At 43.6% G+C, this 12253-nt stretch overlaps 1 protein-coding gene across 3 annotated transcripts in view; it reads left to right on the forward strand.

The window, feature by feature from the left end:
- Window positions 1–11398, forward strand: part of ETV5 (ETS variant transcription factor 5) — a 57349-nt gene extending 45951 nt beyond the window's left edge. For 2 of the 3 annotated variants that reach the window (XM_065943033.1, XM_065943034.1), the window contains exons 10-13: window positions 246–314; window positions 469–638; window positions 5504–5605; window positions 8927–11398. In XM_065943033.1, the coding sequence (XP_065799105.1) occupies window positions 246–314; window positions 469–638; window positions 5504–5605; window positions 8927–9148 (563 nt within the window). In that variant the 3' untranslated portion in view covers window positions 9149–11398. The remainder of the gene's footprint in view (window positions 1–245; window positions 315–468; window positions 639–5503; window positions 5606–8926) is intronic. The other variant, XM_065943035.1, reaches the window with a different exon arrangement.
- Window positions 11399–12253: the final 855 nt, after the last annotated feature.

Raw genomic sequence — 12253 nt, forward strand, 5'->3', positions numbered from 1 at the left:
TGCCTCCCTGCAGTCTCGGCTCTAATAGCAAGAATCGATGCTGTTCTGACTGCAGAGCAGGCAATTGCATCAGAACACGAACACCTAGGTTCTTGTGAAGTTCTCTCCCAAATTCAATCTGGCATAGATACAGTAGTTCATTGGACTGAGGACCTGACATGGTAGAAAATTCTGTTTTAGTCCTTCAGAGTTTTCATAGAAGGGATCCATGTTAAGCAACCTGTTCTTTCTAAATTCTCCTTCAGGTTTTTCATATGAGAAGGATCCCCGGTTGTACTTTGATGACACTTGTGTTGTTCCCGAGAGACTGGAAGGTAAGTAGCCCCATCTGGTTTGGCGCAGAGCTGGAATTCTTGCCGTGTCAGAGCATCTTCGTCAGTCATCTTTATGCCAGATTGACAGCATTTGCCCAAATCAGGTGAGAAACTTCAGACTAAAGTGCCGCATATATATCTTTATCCCGAACAGGCAAAGTGAAACAGGAGCCCACCATGTATCGGGAGGGGCCCCCTTACCAGAGGCGAGGTTCCCTTCAGCTCTGGCAGTTCCTGGTTACCCTTCTTGACGACCCAGCCAACGCCCACTTCATTGCCTGGACAGGCCGAGGCATGGAATTCAAGCTGATAGAACCTGAAGAGGTAAGCACTGGGTGCTGATTTTTGGTTTGTTGATGTTTGTTCCTATTTAGTTCTCCATCTAGCTTTTTTACTGTGTCAGATGTGCTCTGCTCATTCAGATTCTGGCCTGGCCAATGGGCTTGGCAGTGCTTTTTTTATTATTGGGACAGGCAAAGTTCTCCACTGCAAAATACGTAAAAAGTATTAGTAACCCTTCTGCAAACTCTGGGGAGGGAGGCCATGAAGACTTACATTCTAATAGGGTCTGCTTTCCCTCTTGGAAAGTCTTTCAAGTGTTCTTTCAGTGATACCAACTCTTTTTTGGTGTAAGCCCTCCTATGTCATAGCCTGTGTCAGAGATTATGTGAACAGATTGTAAGACATTTTTGGTAATACAGTTTGCAACTGTCCTATGGTATATTTAAAATGTGGGATAGGGAGGGAGGTGGGAAGGGGGTTCAGGATGGAGAACACATGTAAATCCATGGCTGATTCATGTCAATGTATGGCAAAAACCACTACAATATTGTAAAGTAATTAGCATCCAACTAATAAAAATAAATGGAAAAAAAAATGGCTCTAGAGAAATAATATTATCAGAGATGAGTCAATCTCGATCTCAGAAACCTAGTGGGTTTTTTTGTTTTTTTTTTTTAAATTGTAATATCACAGAAGCTTCCCTGGTGGCTCAGTGGTAACGAATCCACCTGCCAATGCAGGAGACACAGGTTCAATACCTGGTCTGGGAAATCCCTACATGCCACAGAGCAACTAAGCTCTGCATCACAAGTACTGAGCCTGTGCTCGAGAGTCAGCCATAACTACTGAGCCCACAGGCCAAAACTACTGAAGCCCGAAAACTCTAGAGCCTGTGCTCTGCAAAAGAGAAGCCCCCGCAGTGAGAAGTCTAAGCACTGTAACTAGAGTAGCCCCTGCTCACCTCAGCTAGAGAAAAAACTGGCGCAGCAATGAAGACCCAGCACAGCAAAAACACAAAAGTTAATGTCATCAAGCTCTTACTGTCTCTTTTTTAAAGTATCACAATGAGATAACAAACCTTCCTTATTTTGTTAATAGAAAAAACCTCCCTTATTTTGTTAATAGTGAAAAACATTGTTACCATCTTTTTGCCCAGATTGACAGAAAGGCCAGTGGACAGAACCAATGCCATTTCTTCAAAGGAGAGGATACATCATAGAATCTCCCCTTTCCTAAATATCACAAAGCAAATTAAATCAGGCTCTGGGCTTGCCATTATTTCAAAGAGGTTGATTTTTGTTTGATTTAGAATCTAGAGATTAGAAATGGGAAAGAAATAACTTCCCTGAAAGTCTGACATATGCTTCTTTTGGTAGCATAGACTTCAGCGTTACACGTTAAGCCAGAAGAACAAAAAGATATCTTTGGGTTGGTGTGACTGGAATGAGAACAATGCTCTCGAAGGCTTCTGAACAGGAACTGCAGTTGTAGATGTTGTTCAATCAGTTCCAGGGCTCACTTTAGTACACCCAAGGGGACAGGTGGACATGGGGGCTGATAGCAGGAAATTTGGAGGAAGAAAATGGCCTGAAAGTTAAGATGAGCAAAGGAGAATGTGTGAATAATGGAGGCTTATGGAGAATCCTGACTGGTAGAGGAAGGCAGGTTTCATTAAAGGCCATTAAGATATACATGTGTATATACATACACAATTTCTGTTAAGACTTGTTCTGTCCTCAGAGCCAAAGTTTGGTACTGCTGTGTTCTCCTGAGGGTGTCTTTTGGCCAAGTCGTGTAGAAATGGAGCCGTGTTTCCGGCCACAGTGAAAGGCATCCACCCCACATTCTTTTCCTCATAACGTGGCCTGGTTTGTATGAGACTTGAGGAAAGCATGTCGCCCAGACTCACTGAGGCTTTTTGAAAGTCAAGTCTGTCATGTGAGCAGCCCTTTTTGATTTATCTCATTTCACAAAAAGGAGCTCTTATGACTTTGTTGCCACTGCCTTGGGCCTCAGCAGAGGCTGTACAGCTGCAGGTAAACCTGGTTATGACCCTTTGTAAAGCCGTTATTGAATCTGTTGCTCTCCGACCAATGGTAAAGAAAATGATGAACAGATGGCAAAGGGCCCCAGCTTTCTTAAAGAAATTAATGCTAATCCAGAATGCTCACATAAATGCCAAGCTGCCCAGTCACAGGGGAGTCTCCTGTGGCCTTGCACCTCTGTCAGCTGATTAAACAGCTCTGTTTCTTCAGAAAGTACTTCTTGCCACCGCAGCTTGAAATCCCCGAGCATTCCATGAACTCTGAATGTTCCATTCCCTCAACCCCAGGATCAGCTCTGTTCCAGTGTGAGCTTTGGCCCCAGGACATGCAGCATTTTTTCCCCCCACTCTCTAATCCTTGTATAACTTGGCGGGCCCTCCTCTTGGTAGTGTCAGGAAGATACCAACTCCTCGAGAAAAGCTGTAAGAAGTTGTCATGGAGGGAGCTTGAAGGGTGAAGCGGAGGAGGAAGCTGTTTGGGACGTAATTGTAGGCAGCTGTGTGGCTGAGTAGTGCACTCTGGGTAATTATCCATAATATCCATTACACTGTGCATGGAAATTGTGGTTTTAGAACTGCGTTTTGGCAGGCCCCCTAATCAAATGTCTTTTGATAGTCATCCAGCTTAGCACCCTCTCAATTACGACTGACTCGGCTTTAATCTGGAGCCATTTTAACTGTGAATCTGCATTAATGAATATTTTGGGGGGTAGGGTTGTTTGTTGAACATGTGGCAGATAACTGATGCCATGGGGAGGTTTAAAAGGACGTGCTGCTTAGAAAGAGCCGCTCCCTGTGCTGCTGTGGCTGCGCTCTTACAAAGAGAGGAAGAAAGATGTGAGTTTTGGTTTTTGTTTTGTTTTTAACTCCTTCGGCCTCCATCCTCAAGATGCTGTCAAAGTAACAAATGTGAAAGATGAAGGAAAGAAGGAGCTGGCACAGCGAGCTATTGCCTGCTCCCTCCACCCCCCCCAAAAATGGGGCAGCCGTTATTCCCAGCTGCTCTGCAGTTGCGCCGCATCATGATTACTGCATTAGGAGCAGCCCCGGTGAGGGCTACTGAATCACAGGGCCCTGGCCCAAGAGGATGAGTCAGTAACTATGGCTACCAGAGCTGCTTTGAAGTCTACGGATATATAAAACCTCTCTCCAGTAAGCTACTGCATATGCAAGTGACATCAAAAAAAGGTCACAGCTGAAGTTAAATAGTCAAGAATTGTTTTCCACCTCGGGAAAAGGAAATGGCAACCCACTCCAGTATTCTTGCCTAGGGAATCCCGTGGACAGAGGAGCCTGGTGGGCTGCTGTCCATGGGGTCGCACAGAGTCGGACACGACTGCAGTGACTTAGCAACAGCAGTTTTCCACCACTGCAATACAGTGAAATGATGAGGATGGGCCTCTTAAGGGCTCCTGCATCACTTGTGGCCAATAGCAGTTCAATAATACCTTCATGGCGTTATTTGTTTTGAGGGAAAAAAAAAAGGACATGTATTGATTTACCAGGTTTTCTTTCTTACCACTCTTTCTATTGGTTTAAACTGTTTTTCTCTAAACAGGGGATGTGTTTTTGCTTAATTTTGCCTTGGTCATTTCAAAGAGTTGAAAGGGTGCAATGTGGAGAAAGGCGGAGAACCAGGGTATCATGTACCGTGGGGCACAAAGCAAATGAATGGAAATTTAACTTTCACGTAGTTTCTTACAAGGGAAAGTGGGATCGTGACTGTTGAATTTTTGTAATATAATTAGGACAGATGCATTTCTTCCTTATCAGATCATTTCTGATATTTATTAAAGATCATCTTGAATCCTAAGTTGAGATGTTGCCTTCAGTCTACCCCAGATACTTTTGAATAATACTTTAAGTGAAATGTGGCTTTATGATCCACTTTTTCATTTGCAGTCTCCCTACTTATTCCATGTTTACCTTTTTTTTCTTTTTTAAAGGAATGTAGTTATTTTGGTTAAGTTTCTAAAACTGACCCAGAATGTTCCAAATATGATTGCTGGTTTGCATGCATTTAAAGGCCTCATATTTCCAAGGTTATTCTACCTGGACAGTCATCCTTATATGATAGGGTTTGGGATGTTGAGATACTTGAGCAGAATTGCTTGACTGTATTGCTGAACTCTACTAGTAAGTTTTCTTGCTTTAAGGCTTCTTTGCCCAGAGTTCCAATTACATCCCCCCATCACTGCACCTCAGGTGGATCGGGTTAGATATAATGCACTTCACAACTGTTTGGGAAACCATGTTAATTTTTCATTAAATGGATAATGGTGCTACATGTTTTAATGTCCATTCTGCAAGTCCACTGGGAGCAGGGGATTGGATGGCAGCAGGCTGAAATGATCTGATTCCCTTTTTCTCCATGAACTGCAATACGTAAACATCTCCCAGCCCCTCTCCAATCTTATTAGAATTGAACTTTAGCTCTGCTGGCCCATTAGCAACTCACTAGTGTGTTTCTAATGTTTCAGGAATGACCATTCTAATTATTCCTTATTGACTGCTACAGAAACCATAGCACTTAATGGCAACATGTTAATGGTCTATGGGTATTGGTCAATAATTCATATGTGGAGAAACAGTAGAGAGCCTGCTTCCTCTGGGATGCTAGCCAAGCCCTCTGCAATCTTAAAATGCTAGGATTCTTCCACTTCTAGGTCTCACCTCTTAGCATCCATGACTAAATCATCACCTTTGTTGAATGTTGGTCTTAAGGGAATTAAGTGCTTTTCCATTCAGGTCAGAGAAATGGATCACTGACCAGAGCAGTTGTGTTCTAGACCACTCCCCTGGGATTGGGAGGAAACCCACTAGACCCAGGGAATGAGTTTCCATTGCTTTCCTGTCTCTTCAGGTCGCTCGGCGTTGGGGCATTCAGAAGAACCGGCCAGCCATGAACTATGACAAGCTCAGCCGATCTCTACGCTATTACTATGAAAAGGGCATCATGCAGAAGGTGAACAATTATGAGACAATTAAAGAGCACTCTCAGAGAAAATGCCCAGGGCTTCTATAATAAGACTAATGGCTTCGAGGAAATGTTAGCTTCGTGATTCTGTGGTAGGAAAAATCTGGGAAAAATGAGTTAAAATGAGATACAAAGAGCACCTTTAACACTCTTGGGTATCTGGAAACTGGAGGTTGCGGAAGACTGTAGGAAAATTAGCCTCCTCTGCTTTATTTAAACTGTCTCTACTCACGGAAATGTCCAGATAGGACTTCCCTGGTGTCCAGTGGCTAAGAATCCACCTGCCAATGCAGGGGACAAGGGCTCGATCCCTGATTCAGGAAGATTCCACATGCTGTGGAGCAACTAAGCCCTTCCATCTATAGAGCCCATGCTTTGCAGGAATGAGAAGCCACCACAATGAGTAGCCCCTGCCCCCCACCCTGCTGCAACTAGAAAAAGCCTGCATACAGCAAGAGACCCAGTGCAGCCAAAGAAAAAAATTTTTTAATTGTCGATACTTAGGCCAACTATTATATCCATAAAGGAGCCAGGGAGAGAATCGACTTAAAGGTCTCTGCTCCCACAAGAGCTTAGTTGAGGTCTTTAGTTGTTAAGACACCAAGACCTCCAAATATGTTGGTTTAATACTCTTTTAAGTGTTAGGAGTAAGAAAATCTTTTTCAAAAACTAGAAACTACAAGTTAAAAACCCAAGATTTGCAAAATGGCAGCAGAATCGCCTGATACCAAGTTGCAGAATAAAGGATGAAGCATATTTTGAGGAAGCCAGAACAAAATCCTTATTGTGATAGGTGGTGAAAGACCAAAATCTTAAAAGCCATGTATAAGCAGAAGATGAAGATGGCAAATCTTTGGTTTTTCTTAACCAGATATCATTCTGTGCTGTTACCCAGATTCTAGCATTTATACATTTAGGCAGTCTTTACATGGTAGATCCACTCAGAATTATATGGTCATTGTTGCTGAGAACTTGTGCTAAAAGCCAGGCTTATCTTCTTATAGGCAGGTGGTAATGTGACCCCATATTCCTCTCGTCTCCTTGAATTATTAAAACTTCATGGATGGTCTTCTGGATAAAACTCAGACTTTAATGCTTCATACAGGCTCTAAGGCACCATCTAACCCTCATTTCCTCACTTGCACTTGTCTGCTTCCACTACCACAGCCATCTTTCTCTTAATATGTATTGTTTGGTAAACAAACACTATCAGTCATGTAAGTTATCAAACATATTATAAAATGAAAAAACACCTATTAAACTACCATTCTACTTAAGAACATTCCTAACACCTTCCTTACCTGGCCTGGCCAGCCCCTGCTTGTTTTCTCAATCACCTCTTTACTCTAAGAACCTGAAGTTTTCAAACCGAGTTACATGGTCCCATCTGCTTCTGAGAGCACCTGCGTTCATCTCCATCACTTTCCTACTCTCTGTATTGCAAATCACTCCCTGGCTTGTCAGTATCTGCCACAGGAATGTCAGCTCCTTTGGGGCAAAACTGAGGGTTCGACTTCAGCGCTTGGCATAGTTAATAGATACTCTAAAATGGGTTACCACCCCACCCTACCTATTCCCTCCCCCCCCTTTTTTAAAGGTACAATTCAGTGGGGTTTTAATACGTATGCAGAGTAGTACAACTGTCATTCACAATCAGTTTTAGAACATTTTGTTGTTGTTCAGTTGCTAAGTCGTGTCTAACTCTGCAACCCCATGGACTGTAGCCCACCAGGCTCCTCTGTCCATATGGTTTTCCATACAAGAATACTGGAGTGGGTTGCCATTTCCTTCTTCAGGGGATCTTCCCAGATAAGGGATTGAACCCATGTCTCCTGCACTGGCAGGCAGATTCCTGACCACTAAGCCACCAGGGAAGCCCATTAGAACAATTTATCACCCTAAAAAGAAACCCTGAACCCATTAGCAGTCACTACCCCTTTCCCCACTGCAAGCTTCACACACACTCCCCATTCAGTGTTAACACTATCAGGTAGAATTCTAAACTTAGGAAGGAGGGCCATTAGAAAAGAAATCACTGGCTTTGTGATTCCCAACTACAGATCCAATCCAAGGGAATGTAACCAAGACAGTTAACTTGAACTAACGGCAATGAATTGCGCCTATGAACTTGTCCCTAGGTTTTCTAAGAAGAGAACTCTGAGAATTAAGCAAAAAATAGTACAGAGGAAGGCATGGGAATGAGACTTGGGTGGGCTCAGATCCCAACACTCCCATTTATTTATGGTTTAAGGAAAGTCAACCTTCCAAAGCCTGTTTCCAATGAAAGTGTAGCTAATAATTCTTGATCTAATCTCAAAGGGGTAATATATATGTGAAAATGTCCTAAAAATAGTAACTTGCTATCCAGTGTAAGAGATCATTGCTTTATTATGTGACCTATGAGTAAATGAGAACTAAATAAAAGAGGAGTGGTAGAATACTGATCTGCGGAGGGACTCAGAAAAGCATTAGTTCCATACCCTTAGGTTTTGAAAGGGAAAACAGATTCATAAAGATTGAAACTCGTTAGTGACCAAGCCAGGGCCGGAAGCTGGCCGAAACTCGACTTTCGGAGCTAGTATTATCATCACTGTATCCTCCTGCCTAGCTCTTCCACATGTGAACTGACTCTGGCTGGGGAACCAGAGATTTAACAGTAAACTGGCTTTTAAAAAACCCAAATAGGAATGAGTGATTGTATACACCTGCCATCCTTAATCAAGACTAGCTGGTTCAAGTAATGTTATAATGCATAAAATTCATATAAAGGTAGTTTGCAGTTCCTTCAATGTAGCAAAACCATGGCATTAGTCATTTTTAACTGCAGGTAAGCCAAAAAGCAGTTCTATTTGGTTTTGGAACAAGCTTATACATTCCCACATAGCTTCTGAATTCCTAGCCCTGTGGGACAACAAAGCTGTCCTGTGAAGACTGTAAACTTGAGGAAACTGAACACATGGGCTGACTCCTGCATCTTTCGATCCTTATATCTCATAACACCAACCTCAGCATAACTGTTGTTTCTAGACTGATTTTAGCAGTAAGGATGTTCTTTTAAGAAGAACCTGAGTTTGATATTCATATACTCTTTTCAGCTGCTAAGCTGTGGTGTCAAAACACTTAGCAGGTAATAGGTCCCCATGGTTTATCAAAATACATTGAAGGATTTGGATAATCAACTACCATTGAGCCTCTTGGTCTCAGGCTGCCCAAGAGCTTGGTGACTTAACAGATATCTCATCCTTCCCTTGGCGCCCACACCCCATGCCCTGTTTCAGCTGGGCCTCATCAGGTCCATTTTCTCTCTAGGTGGCTGGGGAACGATACGTCTACAAGTTTGTCTGCGACCCCGATGCCCTTTTCTCCATGGCCTTCCCCGACAACCAGCGTCCGTTCCTGAAGGCAGAGTCTGAGTGCCACCTCAGCGAGGAGGACACCCTACCACTGACCCACTTTGAGGACAACCCTGCTTACCTCCTGGATGTGGACCGCTGTGGCAGCCTCCCCTACGCCGAAGGCTTTGCTTACTAAGTTTCTGAGCAGCTGAGCGGCCAAACCCTAGAGCTAGCAGTTCCCATTCAGGCAAATGAGAACAGTGGTTTTGTTTGTGTTTCTGGCTGTTCCTAGAGCTTGCCCTTTGAGTATTATCTGTCTCCGGAGACAGAGAATCCAATCTGTCTCCGGATTGGCACCCTTAAGGACAGAAACTTTGGTGGGGGAGTGGGAACAGGGAGGAGCAGAAAACCACCCAAAGGCTGGTGCCTCAGCTCTTGATCCTGACAAGGTTTCTGGGAAGCGATTGAAATGGAGCCTCCTTCCCATGGACAATATATATGCAAAGCAATACCTTGTTCAGGTTGGTACCCGCAAACCAGGACAGAGTATGTGACAATCTGCATTGATCAAGGACTACTAAATGCCTTTATGTAGAAGGGCTCTGATTTGCACAATTTATTGAAAAAGTGAGTCACAAAACCCATAGAACAGAAGGTAAGCTAAGTTGGGGAGGCTCAAACCATGAAGGGTTGCCAAGTATTACCTTAAAACTTGGACAGCTCTTGCAGCTCACTGAAATGTTTCCCCTTGGTCTAGAAAGAAGGGGAAAAGGATGAATAGCTGTTACCCACTCCATGGTTCTCAAATAAACCATTGCTACTCTTGGGAACCTTCTGGCCATGTGGTCACCAAGTAGAGCAAGCCCCCTCTCTCTTCCCAGTCACATGGCTGTGTGTGGATGGCTTTAATTTTAGGAGAAAGTGATTAACACTTTTGACAGTATTTTGTTTTGCTTTGATTCGGGGGATTGTTTTGTTTTGGAAAACCAGTTTATAAACTGATTTTTGTAGTTTTGGTATTTAAAGCAAAAAAAACAAACCTTTTGGTAACTGTGCACTGTGTCCTTTAAACAGGGCAGTGCCGACTTCTGAAGACGCTGCAGCTTGAAAGGGGCTTTGCTGGGGGCGTCCCCTTGGCTGAGTACAAGCCCTCTTTATTGCCTGCTTTGTGCTTTCTGCACCAGACAGCCTGACGGAACATTTGCACCTGAGTTGTACATTTTTGAGGTGTGCAGGGCAGCCTGGACACACCGTTTAGATTCTATGTGTATAGTCCCCATGTTCCCTCCCATGCCCTCTCTGGAAAGCATATGTGCATAATACATGTCATGTCCATTTGAAACCTGGTCACCTGATGGAAACCCTAGGGAGTCTTCCCTGGGCATGACTGATGACAATTTCCATTTCATCCAGTTTTGTTTTTCCTTTTTCTTTAAATCCTTGGACTTTAAACCCTGCATATGATTCAATAGGGTTTGAGACGTATGCGCGACACTAACAGGTAAAACTGTACTAGCGCCTTAGTTTTCTGCCACTTTACAAAAGAGTTCTCTGATCGCTGGATTTTATTGGAAATGTTTTAAACCACCCAGCTAAAGCTACATGAAAGCTCAAAGAGGAAAAGGCATTAGAAAGTGGTAGCACCTTGCTGCCTGCTGTTGAGAGTTCTGTGCTTCCCTTGACACAGCACAGAAACGATGATCATGCTACTCTTCATACACAAAGGACAGGGCTTTGTTTTTCTATTGATGGAACGCTCTGTAGTCTCAAACAGTTCCCCAGGTGACCAGGAGCACATTTGTGAAGAGGGTCACAGATAAGGAGTGTATTTCATCGCTGTGGAAATACAAGGTTTCCCTCTTGGAAGCTAATTAGCCCACAAAGGTATTGCGCCTGTAGCTTGGGCCTTAATTAGCATTGTATTCTAATCAAAGGACTCTTTCCAAATGGTATTTATAGCTTTCTAACCTACACATAGTCTATACATAGATGCATATTTTACCCCAAGCTGGCTAGAGGTTAATTTGTTGTAAATGCTGTATAGGATTTTTTTTTTTCCTTTCTTATCTGGGTTTGGGTTTTGTTGGGCTTTTTTTTTTTTTTTTTTTTTTGATGGATTTATGCTGTCTTAGCAAGTATGAAAAGAATCGTCTGTAGCCTGAGCTCCCCTCCCCCGCTATGGCCACGTGGCCCGTGCGGTCTCGGGACACAGGATGGCGGCGTCACCGTTGCATTCCCATCGGACTCATGCACCTCCCTGATGATTTGGGGTTTTTCGGTTTTTTGTTTTTGCTTCTTTTCCAGAGTGTGGAAAATCTACAGTGCAGAAAGGCTTTAACCTGCCAGTTGATTTGAAATACTTTTCCCCTGCGCAGGGCTGTTTGCATCCTGCCAAGCTGCGTTATATTCTGTACTGTGTACAATAAAGAAGTTTGCTTTCAGTTTACCAAGTGCCTGAAACCCGCATCTTTCTTGCCTCCATCTTAAAGGAAGCGGAAGTCACCTGGCACCTCTCTCTCCCTCCCTTCCCTACCCGTCTTAGCTGTCTAGCCTGATGACTGTAGAGTTGAGAGTCGCCTTGTGCTCAGCTTCTCTCCCCTAATCTCATCTCTCAAACTCTGGCTAAACATTTGATCCAAAAGAGTAGAAGGAAAGTAGAAAGCAGAGAGGTTTTCCCAGTCAGTGGGGAGCTGACACCATCCCATCCCTCCCATCGAACCTACCTACTCGCCAACTCAATTTTTTTTTTTTTAAAGCATAGCTCGCTTTCCTTAGGCCCTGGGTTCATTATGAGATCACTAACTAGGCTAGGACTTTGAGTTCCAAGATATGTCTGGCTCAGCCACTTAGATGAATTCTTGGAAAACCAGACAGAAGACGACCACCTCTTTTCCTAGTTTCTCCCCAGATTTTGACCTTAAGCAAAAATTTTTACTAGTAGTTCCCTCAAAAATGACAGCTTAGGAAAGTCGTGGCTCTTTTGTTTTTTCCAGCCATAGAGAAGCAAAACCTTTCTACTGAGTTTGAACCCTGTTACCAAACCAGGTCCATTTTGCCTGACGCTCAGCAAGTCAAAATGCTGAAATGCCGAGGTTTGCAGCAAAGAGAGACAGGAAAAGAAGCCTGGAAACTGCCTCCCGGAAGGCTTAGGAATAAAACATCAGGGTGGAGTGAGACGTGGGGAGCCTGGGGAAAGGTGATTGGGAAAAGGTGCAGGATGGAAATTCTGCACAGGTTTAACCAGGATACAGGCATATTGTGAGGGTGGAGTTTGCAGCCTTCTGAAGTCAAAAGGTCACCC

Source organism: Muntiacus reevesi, chromosome 8, assembly GCF_963930625.1.
Source record: "Muntiacus reevesi chromosome 8, mMunRee1.1, whole genome shotgun sequence".
Lineage (NCBI taxonomy): Eukaryota > Metazoa > Chordata > Mammalia > Artiodactyla > Cervidae > Muntiacus > Muntiacus reevesi.